This window comes from Chrysemys picta, chromosome 1 (genome assembly GCF_011386835.1).
Source record: "Chrysemys picta bellii isolate R12L10 chromosome 1, ASM1138683v2, whole genome shotgun sequence".
In the NCBI taxonomy this organism is placed as follows: Eukaryota; Metazoa; Chordata; order Testudines; family Emydidae; genus Chrysemys; species Chrysemys picta.
This window is the reverse complement of record NC_088791.1, coordinates 237,676,583-237,704,498: the sequence shown is the minus strand read 5'-3', so window position 1 is coordinate 237,704,498 and position 27,916 is coordinate 237,676,583. Positions and strand designations below refer to the sequence as shown.

The window sequence follows — 27,916 nt, the reverse complement described above, 5'->3', positions numbered from 1 at the left end:
ATAAAATGGCAGATGAAATTCAATGTGGATAAATGCAAAGTAAGGCACATTGGAAAATATAATCCCAATTAGACATCCAAAACAATGGGGTCTAAATTAGCTGCTACCATTCAAGGAAGAGATCTTGGAGTCATTTGTGGATCATTCTCTGAAAATATCTGGTCAATGTGCAGCGGCAGTCAAAAAGCTAACAGAATGTTGGGAAAGGAAGAGATAAGACAGAAAGTACAATAAAGTAACTATATAATTCCCTGGTATGCCCATACCTTGAATACTGGGTGCAGTTCTGGTCAGCCCATCTCAAAAAATATTATAATTGGAAAAGGTACAGGGAAGGGCAACAAAAATGGTTAAGGGTTTGGTAAGGCTTCCATATATATATATATATATGGAGATATACCTATCTCATAGAACTGGAAGGGACCTTGAAAGGTCATTGAGTCCAGCCCCCTGCCTTCATTAGCAGGACCAAGTATTGATTTTGCCCTAGATCCCTAAGTATCCCCCTCAAGGATTGAGCTCACAACCCTGGGTTTAGCAGGCCAATGCTCAAACCACTGAGCTAAGGAGAGACTAAGAAGACTGAGACTTTTCAGCTTGGAAAAGAAAAGACTAAGAGGGAATATGATGGAGGTCTATAAAATCATGACTGGTATAGAGAAAGTGATTAAGGAGGTATTATTTACTCCTTCACATAACACATGAACCAGGGGTCACCCAATGAAATTAATAGGCAGCAGGCTTAAAACAAGTAAAAGAAAGTATTCCTTCACACAATACAGAGTCAACCTGTGGAACTCATTGCCAGGGAAAGTTGTGAAGGCCAAAACTATAACAGAATTCAAAAAAGAACTTGATGAGTTCATGGACAATAGGTCTATCAATAGCTATTAACCAGGATAGTCAGGGATGCAACTGTATGCTCTGGGTCAGTGGTTCTCAAAGCCGGTCCACTGCTTGTTCAGGGAAAGCCCCTGGTGGGCCGGGCCAGTTTGTTTACATGCCGCGTCCGCAGGTTCGGCCGATCGTGGCTCCCACTGGCTGCGGTTCGCCACTCCAGACCAATGGGGGCTGCGGGAAGTGGCACAGGCCGAGGGATGTGCTGACCGCCCTTCCCAGAACCATTGCTCTGGGTGTCTCTCAGCCTCTGATTTCCAGAAGTTGGGAGTGGATGGCAGGGGATGTATCACTTAATGATTGCCTGTTCTGTTCATTCCCTCTAAAGCACCAGGCATTGGCCACTGTTGGAAGACAGGATACTGGGCTAGATGGACCATTGGTTTGACCCAGTATGGCTGTTATGTAGATATTGTCACACCCTCCTTTATCTTATTCCATACTGTCAGGTCTCTCCCTTGACAGTAGTTCTGAAGAAAACTTCTCAAAAATTCAAGATGAATCATCACCTCTCATAGTGGGTGTCAAAAGCCTTCATTGACAAATGATCTGGAAAAGGAGGGAGCTAGAAGTGAATAGTACTGTGAAAGTTATTAGTGACCCCCCCGCCCCGTTAACAGAGTAGCCGTTATGTCAGCCAGCGGCCATTAGGGGGAAGCAGACACTTTAAGGACACAGTAGCCTGAACTTTTCAACTGTCTTCCCTTCAAGGCCTTAAGGTAGTTGGAGCTGGTCCCAAGCCGGTTTTCACTGACCAGATAGCAAAAGCACGGGGCTGACCACCACCAATCAAGTGTTAACACTGCAAAGACCTTGGTCTGAATGTGTATAAATGATCTGTAAAATGTGTGTGAGACAGAGTTTTTGTACTAAGGTGCAAAGCTCTCCTTTCTTCTGCAGAATAAAGCAACTCTTCCTTATCCCTGTCTGGCTGTTATTGGCTCTCAGCTAGGTGGACCCGATATTTCGGTAACAGTTTCTGGCGACCCCAGATGGGACCCTCCTAGCTCGGACATTGGACTCCGGACGGCTGCGGCGAACTGGGAACGGCGCCAACGGGGTGTTTCGCCCCTTTTCTCTGCTTCACCGCGGCCCCCGGGGTTCGTGCTCCGATAAGGCGAGTCCTAATAGGATAAGGAGACACTATCTGGTTCTGGTCTGGTTAACCGGTTTATGAATTTCTGTCTTATACATTGGGTGTTAGGTGTGTATTGGTAGAAATTCCTGTAATAGGATCCTATTAGACCATAATTCCTTCTGTTCTCTGTGTAATTCTCTGTTAGAGTGTCAGCAGGCAGATAGGTGGGTCTCTGTTTAGACCATAATTCCCTCTGTTCTCTGTGTAATTCTCTGTTAGAGTGTCAGCAGGCAGATAGGTGGGTCTCTGTTTAGGCCATAATTCCCTCTGTTCTCTGTGTAATTCTATTTTAAGAGTGTCAGCAGGCAGATGGGTGGGTCTCTGGTAAAACCCTCTAAGGATAGTCCTTTGGATTATATGTTAAGCAAATGGCCCTTACCCGGTGTTCAAAAAGGGATGTCAAGGAAGCGTTTTTTACAACTTTGCACCAAGGACTGGCCAGCCTTGGGGACTGCGTGGCCCGAGTATGGCTCCTTTGATATTCCTACCCATTTAACCCCCTTACGCCTGACATTGGAAAACCAAGCGCCGGGGCAAATGGACTATTGGTTTTTGTGGGACGATGAGGCCCATCGTCGCATGAAGAAGGTACAGGTTCAAGCCCCTCTATTCCCGAAAGCTTCTGTCCCTCATGAGGCTGATTATTTGGAGGATATCCCCCCCATATATTGCTCTAGACCACGCCCATCCCCGGCGGCAGCATTACCAATTAGGGGGGACCCGGTACCCTCCTCAACGGAGACCAGGACAGCAGGTCTACCGAGACAGATATTACCAATAAAGACTGAGGACACCACAATGCAGGCAAGCAAATCAGCTAGTGGAGCCACCAGCAGTGGGTACACTACCTCCCTGTCTGTTCCCAGCCTTAGTCCGTCCCATACAAGGAAGGGGGCACTTTATGGGGACGAGGTAATTAATGTCCAAGCACCCCTCCGGACCATCCCAGTCCCTACAACGGATGGGAATGTTGTAGACCGTTATGTTCATGTCCCCTTTACCACTGCTGACCTTATGAACTGGCAAACCACTACACCTCGCCTTAGGGACGACCCGGACGTCGTTCACAGGCGATTCCGTGCGATTTTCCAGTCTCATAGTCCTGATTGGCAAGACGTGGGCCAACTTTTAGATTGCTTATTGCGCACGGAAGAGAAAGAGCGGGTACTGAGGGGGGCCCGGGAGGCTGCAGAGGCTGCCAACGACGGTCGCAATTTTATAAGGCTCGCCAATCCGCCCCATTGGAACCCGAATGATTTGACCCAACAAGCAGATCTGAAGAAATTCCTAGATTATATTTTGACAGGCATAAAACAAGCGGGAGAAAGAACTTTAGATTGGACAAAAGTTCATAATACTGTGCAAGGGAAAGAAGAACACCCTTCTGACTTTTATGAGAGACTTTGTAAAGCATTTTGTATCCATACTAATATAGATCCCAAGGCCATGGACACACAGTCCACGGTCAGGCTTATTTTTATTTCCCAGTCAGCCCCGGACATCAAGAAGCGGTTGCAGCAGCTTGAGGGTGCTGAAGGAAAATCCCTGGAGGAACTGGTAAGCGTGGCCACCCGAGTATATCATACAAGGGAAAAAGTTCAAGAGACCAAACAGGTGAGGATGCTAGCAGCCCTTGTAAACACTGGAAATGAAAAACAGGGAGGGAGACAGGGACCCCCCAAGTGGCAACCAAAATCAGATTATGGGGGGAACCCGAGACATGCCAATGATATATGTAACTACTGTAAGCAGCTTGGCCACTGGAAGAGAGAGTGTCCGAACAGACCTACTGGACGACAACCCCGTCGCCCAGACCGACCTCAACAACAGATGGCTGTGACAAGAACAGACGCTGTTGCTAATGAGGAATGACGGCAACCAGGGGGTCCTCTTGTCACCTATTCAAATGATTTTACCACTTATGTTTGTTCCTCCACAGACCCCCAGGTTCGCCTAACATTGGGAGGAACCACCTATTCTTGTCTTTTGGATTCAGGGGCTGCACTTTCTACTGTTACTGCCAAGCCGGAGAGAGGAAGCCTTACAGATAAGAGCATTCCGGTAATGGGTATAGGCGGGAAGCCATTTGACTGTTCTGTATTACAGGAGGCTGCTGTAGAAATCTCTGGTGTCTCCTCCTCCCATGCCTTTCTGCTAGCCCCGGATTCCCCAGTTAACCTCTTAGGCAGAGATCTGTTGTGTAAACTACGTGCTCAGATTTTCTTTTCAGATGACAAAATCATTCTTCGGTTGCCTCAAACCCAACTTCCCCAGCTGTGTGCTGTTCTAACCCAAGTTTCAAAGGACCCGATCCTGCCTGCGGACCAAATCTTACCCGAGCGACTCAGACAGGAGGTAAACATCTCCCTGTGGGGCACTTCAAGGGCAGACTTGGGGACTCTCCAGACAGAGCCAGTGCGTATAACCCTGAAGCCAGGCATTGAAATTCCTCGGATTCGTCAGTATCCCATCCCCCAAGAAGCTCTGCTTGGCCTCCGGAGTCTTATCACCACATTCCTACGGTTGGGAGTGCTGGTTCACACCAAGTCTCCTTTCAATACTCCCATCCTGCCAGTAAAAAAACCTGACATGGACTCAGAGGGAAAACCGGTATACCGATTTGTCCAGGACTTACGTGCAGTAAATAAGGTTGTCCAAGCTAGACACAATGTGGTACCAAACCCTCACACAATCCTGACTGCCATTCCAGCAGGTACTGCTTGTTATTCAGTAATAGACTTGTGTAATGCTTTTTTTAGTATTCCTCTAGATAAGGACAGCTGGGATATCTTTGCATTTACATGGACGGACCCAGAAACTAGGAGAGCAGAACAACTGACCTGGACTCGGCTCCCGCAAGGATATGTTGAGTCCCCGACTATTTTTTCCTCTATCCTGACACGTGACTTAGCTGATATCAGCCTACCGGGTGGGTCTACATATCTCTTGTATGTGGATGACGTCCTGGTTTGTTCTCCGGATCAGGTAACATGTGAAACAGACACTATTTACTTGCTAAATTGCTTGGCAGACAAGGGACATAAAGTATCTCCTTCTAAGTTGCAGTTTGCCAAAGACAAGGTAACTTATCTTGGTCATGTACTCACCCCTGGGTATCGAGCGTTATCTAGTACCCGTATTCAGTCAATTCTTAACATTCCCCGACCAGAAACAAAACGCGAAATGCGGGGATTTTTAGGCCTGGCAGGATTCTGCCGTTCCTGGATTCCAGGTTTTGGGGAGATGGCAAAACCCCTCTTTGAACAGATCACCCATGATGCTGAGGAGCCCCTTCACTGGGATTCTGGGGCCATCAAAGCCTTCCAGGGAATTAAAACAGCTTTGGTCTCAGCCCCAGCCCTTGGACTCCCTGATTATCGCAAACCCTTTGTTCTCTATGTACATGAGCGACTTGGGGTGGCCTCTGGTGTCCTTACTCAGGCTTTTGGACCCAGAGAACGACCTGTGGCCTATTTCTCCAAAAAATTGGATGCTGTGGCACAGGGCTTTCCTGGCTGTCTCCGAGCAGTGGTTGCTGCTGGTCTCCTGGTACCCCAAGCGGAAAAGATTACCTTGGGCCATCCACTGACCTTACGGACCCCTCATGCAGCTCAACAATTGTTGGTCCAAAAGGGCACGCAACATTTGACCTCTCAAAGATTAACGCATTTGGAAGTTTCTTTATTGTCCAGGACCAATTTAAAAATTGAACAGTGCCATACCTTGAACCCTGCAACCCTTTTACCGTTCCCGGACTATGATTATGAGCCCTCACATGATTGCCTTCAGATAGTGCAACATCAAGAAAAACCTCGAGTAGACCTTTCAGATGTGCCCATTCAAAATGCTGAACTGGAACTGTATACTGATGGTTCAGCACGGGTCATGGAGGGCCAACGGGTATCTGGGTTTGCAGTAACTACTCAGTTTGATGTATTACAGTCTGCTCCCCTGGGACCTTCCACCTCAGCTCAGGCAGCAGAATTGATAGCCCTCACCCGAGCATGTGAGTTGGCAGCAGGTCAGTCGGTGAACATATATACTGACTCGAAATATGCCTTTGGTGTTTGCCATGCCACAGGCCAACTGTGGGCAGAGCGTGGCTTTATTACCTCCAGTGGCACTAAGGTGGCCCATGGGCCCTTGATCCTGAAATTATTGGAAGCCATACATCTGCCATCTGAGATTGCCATCGTCCATGTTCGGGCTCATCAGAAGGGAAACGATCCCACCGTTAATGGGAATCGGTTGGCTGATTCAGCTTCAAAAGCAGCCTCCCTACAGCCATATGTTACCAACCAGATGGTACTCACATCCTCCACCCCGCCAACTCCAGTCCCAGCCCCTTTTACCCCTGAGCCATCAGAGGTCGAGCGTTGGAAAAGCATGGGGGCCACCAAAACCCGAGGGGGGGAATGGCAACTGCCAGATGGAAGAAGAGCATTGCCCCGAGCTGCTCTACGGCCTGCCCTATTTAAATTACACCAGGAAACCCACGGTGGTGCAGAGGCCATGGCAGCTACTGTGAATAGACTTTGGTATGCTCCTGGAGTATTCCAGGAAGCTAAACGAGTCCTTGCCACTTGTGACATCTGTGTGAAATTCAATCCAAGGGGGGAACCTAAAGGCCCCCCTGGAGCCAGGTTATGGGCATACACACCCTTCGAGCGACTTCAAATTGACTACTCAGAAATGCCTAAGTGCCAGGGCTACAAGTACCTCCTTGTAATCGTGTGTCAACTGACTGGATGGACTGAAGCATTCCCGACTAGACGAGCAACTGCCGTGGAAGTGGGAAAGACCTTATTAAACCATGTCATTCCTAGGTTTGGCCCCCCTAGGTCTATTGACTCTGATCAAGGGACTCATTTTACTGCCCAGATTATTCAAAACATTGCAAAAGCCCTAGGTATTGACTGGCTTCTACACACCCCTTGGAGACCACCATCTTCAGGACAAGTGGAAAGGATGAACCAGACTTTAAAACTTAAACTTTCTAAGCTGTGTGCTCAAACTGGGTTAAAATGGCTTCAGGCTCTGCCTTTGGCCCTCTTGGCAGTTCGAACTGCCCCTAGAGGCCGGCTCCGTCTCTCTCCCTTTGAACTTTTATTTGGCAGGCCATACACCGGATTTGCTGATCCAGGATTTGTAACTGATTTAGCCACTTGGGGTGACGAGGAACTAACCAAATATGTTGTTTCCCTTCAAACCACTCTCAAATCTCTCCACAGGTATGCGGCTCAATTTCAGTCCCTACCCGCTGATGTTCCTGCCCACCGGATCGCTCCAGGAGACTGGGTCTATGTGAAAGAGTGGAAACACGAGCCTCTCCAACCCCGGTGGGCGGGCCCTTTCCAAGTCCTTCTTACCTCTCACACTGCTGTTCGAGTGAGAGAGCGAGACACTTGGATACACCACACCCGAGTCAAGCTAGCCCCTAGGACGGGGCCAGAAGCAGACGACTTCGGACCTCGAGGGAGCACCGCCAGCTCTTCCCACCGCGACCCGGAAGAGCCAGAAGCAGACGATACCTGGAAAGCTGAACCTCTTGAGGGACTAAAGCTTCTGTTCCGGCGAACAAAATCCTAAGACTTTATAACTATGGGTTCTCAGACGGTGCTGCAGTGGCTATTGCTTTTGGGTTTGCCCCTTGTACAAGCTAATCCACACCCAGCCGCTAAATCTCTTCAGCAAATAGCCACATTGGGACACTTATCTGATTGTTGGCTGTGTCACAAAACCCGCTCTGAGGAAGGAATAGGATTGTGGGCTGTACCAGCAAATCTTTCTGAAGTACTCTCCTTACAGGTAGAACGGAAAACTGAATGGGCATGGATTGGGGAATATCAATATGACAAATATGGGAGAAGGTCTGAGGTTTGGCATTATTATTGGGCAGCTAAGGGGGTCCCTCTTTTTGAAGTTCTTGGGATCGGGTATAAAATGCCCCTTTGTTTGGAGAATGCTGAAGGAAGGGGGAGGGAAGTGGGCTACCTTCCCCTGGAGGCCTGTGATCAAATCCTTCGGTTTGAGGTCAGAAATGGAACCTTTTACCCTTTAAATACCCCTGAGAATGCCCAAAAACCCCATTGTCTCCTACACATGGCCATTACTGTGAGACCAACAGGCTTTTGTTATCAAGGGCAGTGGTTTCCCTCATTCCTCCCGTTAGGCCCCATAAATAAGACACATATGTATTATATAGATATTTACTCTGGCATTCTGTTGCCCCACACATCCCTTGAAAGGATGTCTGGATGCCCGGAGCCTATGGGATCACTTGCAAGTTTTACAGCTAACATATTTAAGGTTACGTATTGTGGAGCCATTTTAAACACTACCCATGCCCTAGGAAACTTAAATGTTTCCCATTGGAGGTGCCAGGACCGGCTAGTGAGTAACTCCGGGAGCTGGGATAGAAGGGTGACCTGGCGCCATCGAGTTGCAGGTAATACCCTTACCCTCTATTTAGAGACCCCTGGCTTGTATTTTATCTGTGGCCACAATGTCTATAAAGCTCTTCCTCCAGGTTGGCAAGGTCGGTGCGGTGTAGCCCGGGTGTTACCAGATGTCCAAGTAAACGACACATTGGATGCCAGCCAGATTCTTAATCTGGGCAGCTATGCCCATAAGTTTTTGACACCCCCCCTTATAAGGACTCGAGCGAAACGTGCCAACAATCCCCTAGTAGTCAGGCAAACGGGGTTTCACTCCTTTGTTCGTGCGCTCATTCCTGGGTTGGGGGTAGCCGAGCTAGAAAAAGCAGTAGTAAATATTTCTGCAGAATTAGAAAAAATAGCCAATGCATCAATAGACGCTTTGCAGAAGTTGAAACAGGAGATTAATGAGGTGGCAGAAATAGCTTTGCAAAATAGACGTGTGTTAGATGCTATGAATGCTGAATTAGGAGGGGCTTGTGCTCGCATCGGGGAAAAATGTTGTTTCTATGTTAATCATTCTGGCTTAATTGAGCAGGATTTACAAGCCATTAAGAATGCTGCTGTTGTTTTCCATGCTGTATCTCTTGATCACACTTTTAGTTTTGAGGACCTCCTCCCAGACCTTGGGTCATGGTTTACAGGGCTCTTTCGAACAATTGTTAAATGGATTCTTTTTTTTCTTTTCCTTCTATGTGTTATTTGGACAATGATACAATGTGCCAAATGCCTGTGTAATGCTATGATCAAAAGCTCTGCTGTCCATAAGAAAACCCAATATCTGTCCCTCCAGCTTGATCGCAAATTGCGTAACGGGCCTGACAATTTTTGAATTTGCCAGGCCCGAAGGGGGGACTGTGAAAGTTATTAGTGACCCCCCCGCCCCGTTAACAGAGTAGCCGTTATGTCAGCCAGCGGCCATTAGGGGGAAGCAGACACTTTAAGGACACAGTAGCCTGAACTTTTCAACTGTCTTCCCTTCAAGGCCTTAAGGTAGTTGGAGCTGGTCCCAAGCCGGTTTTCACTGACCAGATAGCAAAAGCACGGGGCTGACCACCACCAATCAAGTGTTAACACTGCAAAGACCTTGGTCTGAATGTGTATAAATGATCTGTAAAATGTGTGTGAGACAGAGTTTTTGTACTAAGGTGCAAAGCTCTCCTTTCTTCTGCAGAATAAAGCAACTCTTCCTTATCCCTGTCTGGCTGTTATTGGCTCTCAGCTAGGTGGACCCGATATTTCGGTAACAGTACACATCACATACACATTTAAGGCATGGAGAAGAGTAGCTGTAATGATATGTATTTAAGATGGACTGTGATTGCATGCATTATGACAGTAACATTTGTAGGGTATGGGCTATCTGTGGGAATGGATTGGAATGATGGCCCTTTTTTCACTTAGAATGGACTGTCCCAGGGACAGAAAGGATTGCAAAGGATAGTATTTCTGTCATCATGGCTTGTCCACAGTCAAGTTTAGAGTCCCAGAAAGCTTACAGAATATTGTTAGTAGTTCAGCAAGGACCACCTGATTCTACTTGTGGATGGGTTTGTAAATGTTATCCAAAAATGCATCATAAAAATCTTCCCTAGATATCTCAGCATTTGCTTCTGCCAGTGCTTGCCCAGATAGTGCAGACTTAAGCCCAGTGGGAACCTACATTTGAGCTGCAGTTCTACAGTCTCTCCCTGGCTTGTCTTGGAATGAGACAAGGATTTCACTATGCACCAGGGTCTTGTTTCCAGTACTCTTCTGTCTACTCAGCTAATATGGTCAGACAGCTATCTCTGTAACACACCTATTTTCTTTAGGGATCCATTACTAGGAGAGATGCTCTCAGTGGATACAACCTTAAAAAATGATGCAGTCAAAGAGAATTATAATTATAGCATTTACTAAGGCTATTTACCAGGCAGAAGACACATAGTCCAGAAAGCATGAGATAAAAGAATAATATAGCAATTGCCTTACTAAATCTGGCATTGTTCAGGAATTTGAAAATCTTTTTGTAGGAAAAGATCACAGATAACTTAAATACCTCTTGTAGAGTCCATCTACACTAGGAAAATGATGCACTGCTGACAGTGGCTGTGAGCAATAGGTTGTCTCCTGGTCCTCCTTTGACTGATGTTGAAAATTGCCTATCTATTAGTACAGAAGGACAAAACTGTCTTTGGCACCTTTTCAGAAAATGTGGTTGATTCAACACAAGGGATGACCCATTACTGACAACCAATGTCAGCAACTGGCCATGTTCCTAATGCAGAAGGTGTTTATGTAATGGTGACAGGGTGCTAAACAGAAAACTGCTTAGCCAACCCTCTGTCACTCCAGCTCCAATTAAGGGAGGTGAATTGGCGCTGGGTAGACCACCTGGTCCTGATTGGGGAAGCATGAACAGCTGCTGCCTCATCAGGCTGGAGCTGGATAAGAGCCCCAGGGGAAGGAAACCAGGGGGGGGGAGGAGCTGGAAAGAGGGAAGTTGCAGTAGAGGAAAGGCAGTTAGGGGGAGCAGAGAGATAGCTTGCTGCCTCTCTCCTGTTGGTGGACTGTAAGAAGGGGGGCTACATGTATGGTGGAAAGTTGGTGGGAGCACAGCCAGTAAATAAAAGCACCAGGTGAGCACTGCACCAAAAGGTCTCTGTGTGACTTTCTCAGCCCAGTGGGGGCAGGAGCCAAGTGGGCCCTGCAGGGACCCCATTACAGTAATTGTCAGGTGAAATTTGTCTCCTCTCACAGGCATGAGGCAGTCAGTGTAAGTGATAGAGTGATTTAATTGTGTACTACCTTTTGTTCCTCATTCCTCTCAAGTGTCTGAACCCTAGACCAACCATCCCATCAGTTTATAGAAAACTTGGTGAAGAGTTTTAAGTATATGAGAGTACCTACCTTTTCAAACAACATTCACATAAATTTATCTGAAGCCATGTTCTTCCCTGTTGCTGGGAACTCTATAATCCAGCAATGGCTTGTTGTTCAGCTCAAACCACAGGGAAGGCTCAGTTGTAACTATTCAATTCTTCTGGTTTTGGGTTAAAATTTTTACCTTTCCCCACCCCAATTCTCAAACAACTGTTAAAAGCACTTCTGTTTAGCTTCTCTTGTGAAAATGTTCTCTGGAAGCAATCTTTTGGGTCCCAGACTACACCTTTCCATTTTGTTCATAATCTTTTGTTTGAAAATTTTTAAATTGAAGAAAAAATCAGAAGTTTTATATCTGTCTTTAATTGTCATCCATTCTGTCAGCCATGGCTCAGATTTAGAATGGCTCAATTTCTTCTACAGTTGACAAGACATGATACATATTGTCATCAGTACTTGGAGCTATATGCTGTCCTTCATCTATGCACACAACATCCACTTACCTCAGTGGGAGTCCTATGTGTGAATCAGGAGTACTATGTGGCCACTAGATTGAGTCTTGACTTGGCTCGTTACCATGCTAAGAAAAGCAGTGTAATGTTGGGGCTCAGGTTGAAGGTTGGGCTGTGAATCCTGGGGAGCAGGGTGGGTTTTAGAGGCCAGCCCGAACTGCAATGTCTACACTGCTGTTTTTACATTTACAGGAGATAATGCTGCCCTCTTATTTACAATGTCACCAGAAAATGAGAACAGGCATTTGCATGGCACTGTTGTAGCTGGCATTACAAGGTATTTATGTGTCAGCTATGCTAAACATTCATATGCCCCTTCATGCTTTGGCCACAATTTCAGAGGACATGCTGATGGTGCTCATTAAAAAAATGCGTTAATTAACTTTGCCTGAACTCCTTGGGGGAGAATTGTATGTCCCCTGCTCTGTTTTACCCACATTCTGTCATATTTCATGTTATAGCATTCTCGGATGATGACCCAGCACATGTTGTTCATTTTAAGAACACTTTCACTGCAGATTTGACAAAATGCAAAGAAGGTACCAATGTGAGATTTCTAAAGATAGCTACAGCACTCAACCCAATGTTTCAGAATCTGAAGTGCCTTCCAAAATCTGAGAGGGACGAGGTGTGGTGGATGCTTTCCGAAGTCTGAAAAGAGTAACACTCTGATGAGGAAACTACCGAACCTGAACCACCAAAAAAGAAAATCAACCTTCTCCTGATGGCATCTGACTCAAATAATGAAAATGAACATGTCTCGGTTCGCACTGCTTTGGATGGTTTCAAGCAGAACCCGTCATCAGCATGGACGCAATGTCCTCTGGAATGGTGGTTGAAGCATGAAGGGACATATGAATCTTTAACACATCTGGTATGTAAATATCTTGCGACACTGGCTACAACAGTGCCACGAGAACGCCTGTTCTCACTTTCAGGTGACATTGTAAACAAGAAGCGGGCAGCATTATCTCCTGCAACTGTAAACAAACTTGATTGGCTGAACAAGAAGTAGGACTGAGTGGACTTGCAGGCTCTAAAGTTTTACATTATTTTGTTTCTGAATGCAGTTTTTTGTACATAATTCAACTTTCATAATAAAGAGATTGCACAACAGTACTTGTATTAGATGAATTGGAAAATACTATTTCTTGGGGTTTTTTTTACAATGCAAATACTTGTAATAAAAATAAATATAAAGTGAGCATTGTACACCTTGTATTCTGTGTTGTAATTGAAATAAATATATTTGAAAATGTAGAAAACATCCCAAAATATTTAAATAAATGGTGTTCTACAATATGATTAATTTTTGTAATTGCTTGCCAGCCCTAATAGAAACACTTACTCACTTATGTAGTACCACTGAACTCAGTTGGAACAACTTGTGTGCGTAAGTGTTACCCAATGTGAGTAATGGTTGCCGAATCAAGACCATAACTAGAGCTTTTTTTCTTTCATTCTTTGGAACAGATTGAAGCTGACGCTCATGCATGTATTCTGGGGGAAGTGTACACCCTATCCAAGCACTGGCCACCATTGCAGGGACTGCACTCTTCACAATGGCTTGTGGAGTTGGCTGAGAATATGCTGGACCCACAAAAGGTTGTAACCGCAGGTGTGATCCTCCCAGTACCCCCAATATGGACCATGTAGCTCCATACTATACAGTTGAGTTCTTTGACCATCAGGGATCCTAGTTTTCCATAATAAAAAAATAAAAATCCAATTTTTTTCTGTGATTAAAATGAAATCTGAGAGCTGGAGCCCTGCTGTCCAGAGCTGACAGTTGGAGCACCCCCTACCCTCTGTTTTTCCTTGACAAATGGATTTCTAGGAACCCTGGTGATTATTCAGTCTCATTGATATACTTTTCAATAAAACATATCTTCTGCATCACTACTTAATACACTGACTTTACTGGAACTGTAAACACAGGTCTGCTTGTTCTCATGCAGTGGGTCCTAATATAAACTTATTTTGTGGGAAACTGAAGGCAATACCAGACTTTTTATGAGTACTGCCTACAAAAAAAAAAAAAAAAAAAATACCCAATTCTCCATCCACTCAATTACACCATCTTTATGCTGGCATAATAAAAATGGTACAATGGAGTGGACAATCAGGCCCAGAGTCTTAAAACATACTGTCCTGACACCTTTGGACTTACCCTATGCCCTGTACACACACAAAATATTGTTTAAAAACCTTCCAGTTTCTTCAAGGCTCCTCTTCCTTTTTGTTCTTTGGAAAGGTAATGTCAGGGTCTTATGAGTCTCACTTCTGCCTAGAGTACTTGTGGCACCTTAGAGACTAACAAATTTATTAGAGCATAAGCTTTCGTGGGCTACAGCCCACTTCTTCGGATGCATCCGAAGAGGTGGGCTGTAGCCCACGAAAGCTTATGCTCTAATAAATTTGTTAGTCTCTAAGGTGCCACAAGTACTCCTGTTCTTTTTGAGGATACAGACTAACACGGCTGCTACCCTGAAACTTCTGCCTAGCTGTTTTGAGGGAGGTTTATATTTAAGGAGATACTATGGAGATCTTGTTCAAATAGGATATTGGCTAAAATGCAATATTTTTCATTTATCCCTTATTTTATTTTGCATTCAAATTTTCATTGTTCTTCCTCAGACTGGTGCTGTGTCACATTAAAGACCGTGATTATGAAAATAGGGAAAAGATCAACTTTTAAAATACAAGTTCAACTGTCTTGTAGCAAGCGTTCTTTATGCAAGACATTTAAATTATATGCTTTTCTTAGTTCTTCTCCCCTCCTCAAAAACTGTGTGTGATTGGGCTTTTGTAGTTTATTCACAGTGACAATTTACAAACAGAGGAAAGGGCACAATGGGGGCCAAAAGTGATGACTATAAGGGTGAACTTTTTTTAAAAAAAGGAAATTAAAATCGTGTCTAGATGTTACACGGCAAGGGATGATAGAGTGAGGTGATTATGAGCGGGATGAGGGTTAATACAGTAAGAGATCAATATGTACTTTGTTATTTAAAAAGAAAAAAACCACCTGACCTAATATATGATGATTTAAGGGAACAAAGTTAGGGAAGAGGACAGGAATGGAGGTTAATGTCAGAAGGCTAACAAAGAACAAGGATTTGAAAGAGGCGAGGTTCTGTAACACACAGGATCCAGAAGGATAGTCTGGTCATAGGGACTGGCCTGGGAGAATACACACACATTCACTTGTTAGAAAATAAAATCAGTGAAGCCACAAGTCTAGTTAGCAGAGGATAAAGCGGAAGTAGGATAGTACATGATAGTACATGAAGCAGGACAACATGTTGGCAGCAGAAGAGCCGTGCAGTACTTTGCAGACGAAAATGAAGTGCTTGAATCTGATATACACGGAGTTTGGAAAGTACTGCTGGGACTCAGAAAGGGGAAGATGTCATCACTCTCCACCTCTAAAAGCCTAAACACAATAGCTGAGATTTTTCAGAGCCATCTGAGGGGTTTGAAAATCTCCACTGACTTCAGTAGAATTACTCCTGATGTATCCTGCTGTAAATGGGAGGAGAATCATGGCCATAATGCTGGAGAACAAAGGAACACAAGAGTAATATTAGCTATGTAAGAAATTTTAAAGAGTGACTCATGGGTTAAAATCTATTTTAAAAAGCTAAAACAAATGTCTTTACCTATGTTGCTAACATCTTGGGTTGTCAAAAGTAAAAGGATTTTGGAAATCTAATTCACTTTATACTGGTTATGCTGTTTGTTTACTTTTTGTATTGCCCTCAGCCTGAGTGATGGAAATAGTCTAGTTAATTTCACTTTTTGGTTCTCATGCATTAGCATCCAGCTGAAATATGTAGTATTGTTTAGAACCAAAATGTACATAGCACTTCACAGAAACATATAGGGTCAGGTGTAAAGTGGTTTAGCTCCACTGAGGCTCATAGAGACAACCTAATTCTCCAGTGCCCTGCAGTCTGATTTTGGTAACATTTCAATCCCTCTTTGCACAGGTGTAAATGACTGCACATGGTGGCAGGCAGTAAAGGATCAGGTCCAGTGTCTCTTCTCCAGGGTTAAAATCTAGGTTAAATCAAGAACAGCAGCAGGAATTGACAGCACAGGCCGTGGTCAAACAGGGGGAAGATGAGCATGAAAACAGTACAGTCATTCTGTCATCTAGGGTAATATATTCCACAAAAATTACATAGGTATTTTTAACCTTTTTCATTTAAAAGGCTCAATCTTCAGTTGTGCCAACCTCACACTTCAGCACAGCTGGTGGGACAGAGGCAAAGATGGCTGCAAGCCACCTTTTCGCCTCCCTTGATTCAGGAGTAAGCAAGGGGCTGGCCAGCCCCAAGCACAAATTAGAGCACTCACAAGCCTACTGTAACTTACTCTGGCTAGATTATGCCCCAGGCCTTCCCATTCTGGAATGCTCCGACCCTGCCTCCATGGGTCATGTCATGTTCCTGTTCTAGGAGGGGAGAGTGAGGCTACAGGGCTGGCATAAACAGGGCCTTCAGATTTATGGGGCCCTATGCAGTATTATTAAACTGGTGCCCCTATGCCCGATGGCAGCCTGGGCTCGCATGTGTATTTTAGATAAGGATGGTCTTTTAAAGGATTTATTAAAAAAAACTATATGTCTGAAGATCCAAGCATTTAAGGCTAAGATTAATACTCAGATTGTAAAAAGAACAGGAGTACTTGTGGCACCTTAGAGACTAACAAATTTATATCAGCATAAGCTTTCGTGGGCTACAGCTCACTTCTTCACTAAGTGAGCTGTAGCCCACGAAAGCTTATGCTGAAATAAATTTGTTAGTCTCTAAGGTGCCACAAGTACTCCTGTTCTTTTTGCGGATACAGACTAACACGGCTGCTACTTTAAAACTACTCAGATTGTGAATCTAAAAATCTATGCAAGGATTTTTTAGAGATGTGATTTTTATAATCTTCAGCAACACACAAATGAAATATTTTAAAGCAAATTTTAAACTAAGGTCCTGTAGACTAACATGTTCTGAGTAAATATTACAGTAATGCACAACTGTTTTTGACAGTAAATTCAGAAACTGACAGTATATACCTGGGGGTTGGCAAATGCCTGTTAAATGGCTTCTTTACCACTTGAATGGCTCTTTAACAGTTTCAGTGTTGTGCTAATAGGTCTGGCAGGCTGGAAGGCTTTTTTACTTTTAAGTACTAGATCCCCTCTGGAGGGAGACTCACCAGGCTGCAGCAGCCAGCTGTGGTGGGAGACTGCAGGAGCGGTCAGAACAGGGAAAGGAAGAGGTGGGGAGAGGCTTTCCAACTTTTTCATAGGGTGGCCACATCTGAGCAGCAAGATTCTCATGGACTATTTCCCCTCTCAATCATAGAATAGAATCATAGACTATCAGGGTTGGAAGGGACCTCAGGAGGTCATCTAGTCCAACTCCCTGCTCAAAGCAGGACCAATCCCCAACTAAATCATCCCAGCCAGGGCTTTGACAAGCCTGACGTTAAAAACCTCTAAGGAGATTCCACCACTTCCCTAGGTAAAACATTCCAGTGCTTCACCACCCTCCTAGTGAAAAAGATTTTCCTAATATCCAATCTAAACCTTCCCCACTGCAACTTGAGACCACTACTCCTTGTTCTGTCATCTGGTACCACTGAGAACAGTCTAGATCCATCCTCTTTGGAACCCCCTTTCAGGTAGTTGAAAGCAGCTATCAAATCCCCCCTCATTCTTCTCTTCTGCAGACTAAACAATCCCAGTTCCCTCAGCCTCTCCTCATAAGTCATGTGCTCCAGCCCCCTAATAATTTTTGTTGCCCTCTGCTGGACTCTTTCCAATTTTTCCACATCCTTCTTGTAATGTGGGGCCCAAAACTGGACACAGTACTCCAGATGAGGCCTCACCAATGTCGAATAGAGGAGAATGATCATGTCCCTTGATCTGCTGGCAATGCCCTTACTTATACAGCCCAAAATGCCGTTAGCTTCTTGGCAACAAGGGCACACTGTTGACTCATATCCAGCTTCTCGTCACGGTAACCCCTAGATCCTTTTCTGCAGAACTGCTGCCTAGCCCTTCGGTCCCTCGTCTGTAGCAGTGCATAGGATTCTTCCGTCCTAAGTGCAGGACTCTGCACTTGTCCTTGTTGAACCTCATCAGATTTCTTTTGGCCCAATCCTCTAATTTGTCTAGGTCCCTCTGTATCCTATCCCTACCCTCCAGCGTATCTACCACTCCTCCCAGTTTAGTGTCATCTGCAAACTTGCTGAGGATGCAGTCCACACCATCCTCCAGATCATTAATGAAGATATTGAACAAAACCAGCCCCGGGACTGACCCTTGGGGCACTCCGCTTGATACCAGCTGCCAACTCAACATGGAGCCATTGATCACTACCCGTTGAGCCCGACGATCTAGCCAGCTTTCTATCCACCTTACAGTCCATTCATCCAGCCCATACTTCTTTAACTTGCCGGCAAGAATACTGTGGGAGACGGTATCGAAAGCTTTGCTAAAGTCAAGGAATCACACGTCCACTGCTTTCCCCTCATCCACAGAGCCAGTTATCTCAACATCGAAGGCAATTAGGTTAGTCAGGTATGACTTGCCCTTGCTGAATCCATGCTGACTGTTCCTGATCACTTTCCTCTCCTCTAAGTGCTTCAGAATTGATTCCTTGAGGACCTGCTCCATGACTTCCAGGGACTGAGGTGAGGCTGACTGGCCTGTAGTTCCCCGGATCCTCCTCCTTCCCTTTTTTAAAGATGGGCACTACATTAGCCTTTTTCCAGTCATCCAGGACCTCCCCCGATCACCATGAGTTTTCAAAGATGATTGGCCAATGGCTCTGCAATCACAATGGCCAGCTGGCTCTGCCAACTCCTTTAGCAACTCCCCCACCTTTTCTGCCCTGCCTGTCCTTCATAAACAGTTTATATCTATCCATAACAGTACTCCAGTCATGTGAGTTATCCCACCAAGTCTCTGTTATTCCAATCACATCATAATTCCTTGACTGTGCCAGGACTTCCAGTTCTCCCTGCTTGTTTCCCAGGCTTCTTGTGTTTGTGTATAGGCACTTTCTCAGTATGAGGCAGGAGTCCTCCTCTCTTGCGCTCTCCTGCTTGTGCTTCCTCCCAGGATCTCATTTCCCCACTTACCTCAGGGCTTTGGTCTCCTTCCCCCGGTGAACCTAGTTTAAAGCCCTCCTCACTAGGTTAGCCAGCCTGCTTGCGAAGATGCTCTTCCCTCTCTTTGTTAGGTGGAGCCCGTCTCTGCCTAGCACTCCTCCTTCTTGGAACACCATCCCATGGTCAAAGAATCCAAAGCCTTCTCTCCGACACCACCTGTGTAGCTATGTGTTGACTTCCACAATTTAACGGTCTCTACCCGGGCCTTTTCCTTCCACAGGGAGGATGGACGAGAACACCACTTGCGCCTCAAACTCCTTTATCCTTCTTCCCAGAGCCACGTAGTCTGCTGTGATCCACTCAAGGTCATTCTTGGCAGTATTATTGGTGCCCACGTGGAGGAGCAGGAAGGGGTAGCGATCCGAGGGCTTGATGAGTCTCAGTAGTCGCTCTGTCACATCGTGAATCCTAGCTCCTGGCAAGCAGCACACTTCTCAGTTTTCCCGGTTGGGATGGCAGATAGATGACTCAGTCCCCCTGAGGAGGGAGTCTCTGACCACCACCACCTGCCTCCTTCTCTTGGGAGTGGTGGTCGTGGAATCCCCATCCCTAGGACAATGCATCTCATGCCTTCCAATCGGTGGAGTCTCCTGCTCCCTTCCCTCAGATGTATCATCTAGTCCACTCTCTGCATTAGTACCTGTGGAGAGAACGTGAAAATGGTTGCTCACCTGTATCTGCATTGCTGGTACATGGACGCTCCTATTTCTTCTTCTGGAGGTCACATGCTGCCAGTTTTCTTCACCATCCTTCTGTCCCACTGCGCAGGCTGCTCTGATTCTTCAGAATGTTGTGCCCGTAGAAGCAGTAGTGAGCTGGAGCCGGCTCCCACCGGTTCGCAGGAACCGGTTGATAAATTTAGAAGCCCTTTTAGAACCGGTTGTTCAAGGACAACCGGTTCCAAAAGGGCTTGTTAAATTTAACAAAAGCTCCAGCAGCTGTCCACCTCGTTCCCAGCCCAAGCTCACTCCTCCCTCCTCCCCTGAACGCTCCGCCCCCTTTTCCTCCCCCTCCCCTGCTTCCCGCGAATCAGATGTTCGCGGAAAGCCTGAAACAAACAGCAGGCATGTAAGGGCGGGGGGGGGGGGGGGGGGCGCGAGGAGGGCTCCAGGGAGGCACGGCGTGGCCCAGTCCGGCTCCGGCCGAGCAGCTCCCTCCGGCCCAGCCCCCTGGCCCTGGCCTTGGCCTGACCCCTGCCGAGCGCCGCAGCTCGGGCCCTGCGGCACCGGTCCTGGTCCCGGCCGAGTGGCTCCGGCCCGGCTCGGGCCCCGCGGTGCCGGTCCCAGCTGAGCAGCTTCGGCCCATCCCGGCTCGGACCCCGCGGCGTCGGTCCTGGTCCCGGTCTTGGCCTAGCAGCTCCGGCCCCATCTCAGGCCGAGCGGCTCCGGTTCCGGCTGAGCGGCTCTGGCCCGGCCCGGCTCGGGCCCCGCAGCGCCAGCCCCGGTCCTGGCCGAGCGGCTCCAGCCCAGCCCGGTTCGGGCCCCACGGCGCCAGTCCCAGTCCTGGTCCCGGCCGAGCGGCTCTGGCCCGGCCTGGCTCGGGTCCCGCAGCGCCGGTCCCAGACCCGGCCGAGCAGACCCGGACCCAGCCGAGCGGCTCCAGGCAGCGAGGTAAGGAAGCGGGGGGGGGGGGTGTTGGAAGAGGGCAGGGGAGTTCGGGGACTTGTGGGGGGGGGTGTATGGGAGTCAGGGCAGTCAGAGGGCAGGGAACAGGGAGATTGAATGGGGGCAAGGGTCCGGGGGGCAGTCAGGAAGGAGCAGGGGTTGGATGGGGCAGTCAGGGGCAGAGAGAAGGGGTGTTTGGATGGGGCAGGGGTTCTGGGGGGCCATCAGGAATGCGACGAGGGGTTGGATGGGGCGGCAGGGGGCAGTCAGGGGACAGGGAAGGGGGGTGGATGGGGCAGGGGTCCCGGGGGGGGCCCTCAAGGAACATGGGGGTTGGATGGGGCAGGAGTCTGGGGGGGGCATGACCCCCTCGTGGGGTCAGGAGGAGGGAATCTGTTGTTAATATTTTGGCAGCTCATCACTGCGTAGAAGCATATCCTGACATCTGTCCAGGAAATCTTCGTTTTCTCTTGTGCAATGCAGGGTTGATACTTGTTTCTCCAGACCTTGAACCTTCTCTTTCAATATGGAGACCAGCTTGCACTTGTACAGACAAAGTCGCTTCTGTCCTGTGGGAGAAAGACAAACATGGCACATCCTGTGCAGGTCACAACAGCTGATCGCTCACCATCCATATCACCTTCCTTCCAAGAGCTTCCTCAGTTGTTGCAGCAACTACTCAGAGGAGCCTGCAAGTTGAACGCCTCAGTGGGCTCTCCCCAGGCGAACTCCCAGTCAAACTCCCGCTGTTCACTGCTCAGCTGGTTGGCAGCTGACTGCCTTTTTATAACACTCACGATCTTGCACACCACCCTTCTCATCTGTGGTCATATAACATCTCTGGGGAAACTGTAGCAATTGCTTAGATGGAAAAATAATATTCAGAAAGTATTTGGTGTTAGCTTCTTTTAATGTGATTTAGCAACTAGAAGGCAGGAGACCCAGCATCATGTGACCAGCCAGCTCTCACAACCGCCGTTTAAGGAACCACGGCTACGTTTATTAGTTTATTTGAGAAGCAAACATTACAGGGGAAAGTATGTTGGTTTAAAAAAAAATTTGTTTCCAGTGGATTTTATGGACTTGTCTATGCTGGGGATTTTCAGCCATCAGCACCCAGCATCTATAAGCAGTGACTTACACTGGTGCAGTTTACTCCAGTTTTAAGCAGGGATAACCTGTGTCAGTGTGATATTGCGGTTTCTATCTAATTGCCTTGTCTACATTAAGGGTTGGTGCTAGTGGTGGTTGATCACCAATGCCTGAAACCCACAAAGGTAGACAAGGCCTAAGCCAAGGCAAATGCCTGTCAGTCTTAGGTAACCTTGACTTTAACTCAGATACCTTTAGGATCAAAGTTGAAATAGCAATGTCCTTTTACAACAAAACTGGTTGAAAATTTTGAAATATTTTGGATACTACATCTTATCGGGGTGGTACTTATTTGTGTGGTACTTTTTAATTTTATATATTTCTTCAAATCTACAGGTGATGGACATAAAAAGATCAATTTTCATAGGTGCTGAGACCCTGCAATCAGCATTAGTGTCAGCTGGAGTATGCGCAAAAAGAAGAACAGGAGGACTTGTGGCACCTTAGAGACTAACAAATTTATTAGAGCATAAGCTTTCGTGGACTACAGCCGGTGCTCAACAATTCCTAAAATCAGGCCCCCTAGGGGGAGGCCCTAGCACAGACTATTGCCTGCTGTGAGTGCAGGGGACAGGACTGGATGCCCTATTGCGGTCCCTGCCACTCCTGATACTTCCCCTGGCCATTTGCCAGCATCGGTGGCTCTGGGATTTTGCCCATCATTTCCCAGAGCTATTGCAACCCAAGAGAGGCAGAAGGCTGGTTTGTAAAGGTGTGGCAGGCGTTGGGGAGGGGAGCAGAGGGGACCTGAACTCTGAGGCGGGGGGAAGGGAGTGTATGGAAAAGCAAGTTGCAGCTGGAGATGATGTGGAGGGGGGCAGGGAAAGTAACACACACAATCCCCCTCTGCCCTCGTCCTTGCCTCCTCCCCGTCCCCACAGGCAGCAGGGAAAGGATCCAGGGCCCAGAAAACAAAGGGGGGCTGGGCGGGGGGCGGCGCAGGCTGCAAGCCGGCCCTGGCGGCAGCGAGCTCTACCTGCCAGGCACAGACACAGCGCGGGGCTGCGCGGCGAGCCCGGGGAGTGACACACACACACGCGGCGCTGAGGGGAGGGGAGCGCGCGGCGGCGGCGAGGAGCGAGCAGAGGAGCAGCCCGTGGGCGGCTGGCGGCGGCGGCTGCAGGGGGGGCCCGCGGCTGGCTGCCTGCGTGTTGCCCTGGGCAGCCCCGACCCCCGGAGGCGCAGGGGCGGGCTCGGTGCGGTGGCGATGCCCCGGGGGCGCTCCGCTGGTGCAGCTCAGCCGCGCTGACGCTTCTCCTCCTCGTCTTCACCATGGACAGCTTCGACTTCGCCCTGCTCCAGGAATGGGACCTGGACTCCCTCTGGTGAGTGCTGCCGGGCCGGGCCCCCTCCCGCCGCGCCGCACCGCGCAGCACCTGAGCCGGGCTGGGTCCCGGCGGGGGAATGTGGCGCTTCAGCTGGGGGTCCGGGGGGAAGGACCTCGCCTGCGCCCTCGCCGCAAGCACCCCTGACTCCAGCCCCGCTCCCCGGCTCGTGGCGTGTCCCTGCCCCCCCCCTCAGGCTGCCTGGTCCCCTTCATGGACCCCCAGCCCGCCGTCCCCCTTCCCCCATGCTCCTTGTCCTCCCACTGCACCCCGCTCCTGCCTCCCACTGCACCCCTATGTCCCTCCCTTCGTCCCCGCTCCTGCCTCGTCTGCACCCCTGTGCCTCTCTCTTCTTCTCAGTCCGATTGCACCCCGCTCACGCCCCCCCCATGCCCTTGGACTCCTCGTCGCACCCTTCTGCGCCCCCAAACCATCCCTTGTGGGTGGCCGGTGCTTTGGAGCGGGGAGGAAGGTCCAGTGTCTGTCAGGCTGAACGGGCTGCGCGCAGGGAACCCATTCCTAGAAATGCCATTGTCGACTCTCCCTGGGCATAGCCTCCCCCCAGCCCAGGGGCTGGTATTTCGGTCGCTGCTGCTGGAGGCGCAGCACTTGGGCACCCTCGCCGGGGGTTTTGCCATCCTTGTCCCCAACCCAGCAAACTGGGTAACAGCAGCGGCGGGGAGGAGAAAGTGCCAGTCCATCCAGAGCAGGCTGGGGCTTTTTGTTGGCTGGGGCTTTTTGCTTGTCAATCGCAGGTACTTTTGTGGTACTGGTGTGTGCTGCTCCACGGTGTGTCACTGTTGTTTGTTACCCCCATCGATTAACCCTTTAGTGCACGAAAAGGCGATAGGTGAAATGGACTTATGCTCAAGCTCCCCATGTCCCGAAGTGCATGTATTGTACGGAATCTTTATCTGGAGCAGATTAATTCCAGCGGCAGGTGCCTCTGAAACCCCCCGGTGCTTCCTCCGCCCGTTCTACCTCCCCCACCCCACCCATCCAAGTGGTTTAATTATTTCAGCGCCAGTGTATTCTTATTACTACAGGAACTTGTGTAATGTTAATCATTTTAGGTGAGCATTTGCTGGAAAAGGGACAGTAACTGCAGTTTATGTCCTGTTAGCTCAAATGGTATATTTGGGAGTTGAGATTATTTTTGCTTTAAATCAGTTAATAGTGTTGCATTTTTGTAACATTTTATGTGATCGGTATCAGTAGAGGATGCATTCAGCAACTACAGCTTATCTTTTCCATGACAGGCTTAACAAAGTAAGCTGGACAAGCAAATCCATTAGTGAGCTTCCTCTTACAAAAGATCTCACCATTCGTGCAGTGCATAATGCTCTTATAAATGCATACACTGATGACATGCAATATAATAAAACTTTTATATTGCTGTGGGAATTTTAAAGATCAAATATAATAGAACAATTTGTTACTATTCTATAAAAGTTGTTAATTACAGCGTTGCTGGCTGTGATACTAGTTAAGGTTGTGTCTGAATTTCAGTAATAAATACCAATTTTCAGTTTATATCCAAACCTTAACACTTATCTCTGGACCGATTTTAAAATTTCAGCCCACAAACATGCTTTTAAAATTAAATTCCACTAACTTTCTATTTAACAAGGTGGGGGGGTTGGAAATAGTACTTTGGTCTGGTTTGGGAACATCCCCCCCATCTCATTTTTTTAATGGGAATGTGGTGGCTATTAGTCCAATTTGTAGCTTAACTGCTATATTTAATATTTAAAAAATGGAAAAAGTTGAGATTATAATGTTGGAAGTCCAGCTAGTACTATGTCCAGCAATTGCTGCTTTTTCTAACCTTTTTAACATGCTTTGAGTGTTACTGAGTCACTCTGAACATAGTATGATATGTTCGACTGATTTAATTGATAATATTGATCCAAGGGACATTTCTAGAATCCCAGATAACACACTTTTTAAAAAACCTACACATTTGTGTAACAAGTATTTTTTGAAATAGTCTAAGTGTGTATTTACCCAGTTCACCACAAATGTTTCAAATGAAACATTATAGACAGTTGGGTAATAGTGAGCCTGATCCTGCATTCCTTGCTCACCTAAACTGTCCCCTGAAGTCTTTGCAGGGTTGGGTGCACAAAAAAATTAAACACCAAGCCCTCTACAAGTGAATCACGTACATTATTCATAACTTCTCTATAGAACAAGAGTTTCATAAGTGTTATCATTTTCTGTTTGCATTTTTTCAGGAAGAAAGCGTAGGTGTGTTCTGCTGAATGGCTTGGTGAATCTGAGGTTGTTTGCTGGGAGTTGATCACAAAGCAGCTATTTTAGCAAACGTTTCAGAATAAAAAACTCAGAATAATCAAGTTAGAGTCATAGCAGAAGCACTGATGTCACATACTGTAAGCTTATAGCATGAATATTAGTAAAATGACAGCTTTACCACTGGGTGACCCAGCAACAACAGGCACAGGGCCCTGGGCTTGTTTATGATTGTGGGCAATGTGTGCATGCCATGCTGTCCTTCCTCTATGCTGCCAGCTTCTTTCTTGTGAACAGACCGGTTATTGAAATTTACAAAGAACCCTGCCTTGTAGGACATACTCACTAACTAAAATAAACCTTGTAGATCTAATTTTAGACCTAAAAGACTTGACAGCATCCTTCTAAAGGAGCAAAAAATATTTTGTACCATGAAAATACTTTCATGGCAAAGGGAAACACTTAGAGGATTTAATTTTCCATGCAGCAAGAATAAATATTGTCTCTCATTTTTTTGAATGTAGTCATATTGGCAATTTGTGCACTTAACTAATGACAGAAAAGCTGCTTTTTGCCGTACTCGATGGCTGTTTTGCTTAAAAGTGAAATCACTAAATATTAACATGCTTCTCTAAAGTTTTCTTCTTTAAATTGTTGTTGTTGGAAAATCAAAATGGTTTAAAAAGGATGTCCAAATCAACAGTAGCATGATACTCAGTTCTCATTGAGGACAGTGTAAATATTGTATTGAATGCATCAGTTTTGATGAATTTGCCCTCCAATTAATTCCCATTACATTTTTACTCTGCTGTCCATGCTGTAGCATACAAAATGTGATATAATATTTGTATCATATACATGGGCCAGAAACCATCATAAGAGAGGATATTCATTAGTATATTGTAAACTGCAGAAGGCTCTATAAGTTGATTTTTATATTGAATTGCAATTTCTACCAAGTTGCATCCACGCCAATGGCATCTTCCCTCCCCCACCCCAGTAACATATTTCAAATGACAAAAGCTGAGTGAGACTCAAATAGAAAATCCAACAGAACCACACACATTTGTGGCATAAACAAAACATGATCATGTGTGTTGTATAACATTTTTGTTGGCACTTTTTGGGGAGATAACTCACTCCTGCCTCCATTACTCATGAGTAATGCAGTTATCCCAACTTCACAGCAATAACAACTTCGTATCACAACACCACCTCATATATTTTTTTTCTGTATCAGTTCATTTGTATGTAATATCTAGTTTATTTGTACAAATGCAAGGAGCCACATTTTCCACTGCCTAGCAACTTGTGTGTTCTTTTACACTGTGCAAGATGGTCTTATTCTGATTTGGTAGTGTTTTTACACCTATTTTGGTCTAGTTAAAACAAATTACACAAGGTGCAAGATAGTAGAGAATCAGGCCAAATGAGTTAAATGGAAGTGCCAGGCAGGTTTTGTGTTTTAAAAATAAAAATAAAAATCATGCAGCTGTTCTGTGTTGTATTGGTCAAACTTAGGCCCAGATTCAGCTAGGTAGTTAAGCATGTGCCTAACTTTAAATATGTGAGGAATCCTGCTGAAAGCAATTTTGTAAAGGAACTACTCGTGCTTAAAGTAAGGCACATACTTAAGTACCTTGCTGAATCTGGGTAAATATTTACAACATTTGTAAGGGTTAAATCAATTAAATAAAATTATTAGACTTATTAATGCATTTACTCACCATGTTATAGCATACAAAAAGTGAAGTGTATGCATATTTAAGTATAAGACATGTTAGTCCTGAATAAAATGGTGGTGGTTTAGGCACAAGTAGCAAAGTGCATAATCAATGAATATGTTGCTGATCTGATGCTTTTGGATATTTTGAATTATCATCAGTTTTGTAGCGGTGGCCTAGTATTGTAAATAAATACACATGTAACTGTTTCCAAGTAGAGGTCAATGTCAAATGCCACAGTGTAAGGTGGCCCACTGTTTTATACAGACCATGTATTGAATTACTAGCTCATTTGCTATCTTTGGGTCTGTTCCTGCTCCATTTGAAGTCAATGAGAGTTTTGTTTGGAAGCTGCTCTTAACAAAAAGTGGGTAGACATCCAGCAGTCTTGTAAAAGAACCTTTTGTAATTTTTTGATCCCAGGGTAGTCCAGTTTTTAGTCACTAAGTTTTATATTTGTGCAAGCTGAGATCATTTTCATTTTGTACAGACTGTTCACTGGAGAAGATTCTGGAAAGCTAATTTTACAAATAATTCCCTAGACACCACAAAGTATTAAAATGTTTATTTTCAGTTAATATTGATTTTTTTCTTTGGGGTCACTTAACCCATGGATATCTTTCCTTCTTTAGGACAGGGACCATAGTTTACCATTACAGATACACTAATACATTCACAAGAATAATAATTTTATATAAGTGTTAAGCTTCTCATTTTAATCTTGAGAGCTCTGTGAACATCTGGTATACCTTGGGGTCACATTAGACTGAACACTGACATACAAAGAATACAGGAAGAAGCTGAAAAAGAAAGTGAACTCCAGGAACTGT

General features: G+C 46.3%; 2 protein-coding genes across 5 annotated transcripts in view; both read left to right on the top strand.

Annotated features, from left to right (window-relative positions):
- Positions 1-2,344: 2,344 nt before the first annotated feature.
- LOC135980777 (uncharacterized) lies at positions 2,345-9,666 on the top strand. Its single transcript, XM_065580883.1, has 2 exons — positions 2,345-4,096; positions 7,267-9,666. Exon 1 carries the CDS (start codon positions 2,345-2,347, stop codon positions 3,905-3,907), a length of 1,563 nt encoding a protein of 520 aa, XP_065436955.1. The 3' UTR covers positions 3,908-4,096; positions 7,267-9,666.
- Positions 9,667-22,355: 12,689 nt separating this feature from the next.
- Positions 22,356-27,916, top strand: part of AFF3 (ALF transcription elongation factor 3) — a 455,751-nt gene continuing 450,190 nt past the window's right edge. The window contains exon 1 of one of the 4 annotated variants that reach the window (XM_065580880.1): positions 22,356-22,496. Coding sequence is in view for 2 of the 4 variants with exons in the window: in XM_008167381.4 (XP_008165603.2) it covers positions 23,057-23,109 (53 nt within the window). In the remaining 2 variants the exon portion in view is untranslated. Of the gene's footprint in view, positions 22,497-22,846; positions 23,110-27,916 lie in introns of those variants that run through there. The other 3 variants (XM_008167381.4, XM_008167383.4, XM_065580879.1) reach the window with 3 other exon arrangements.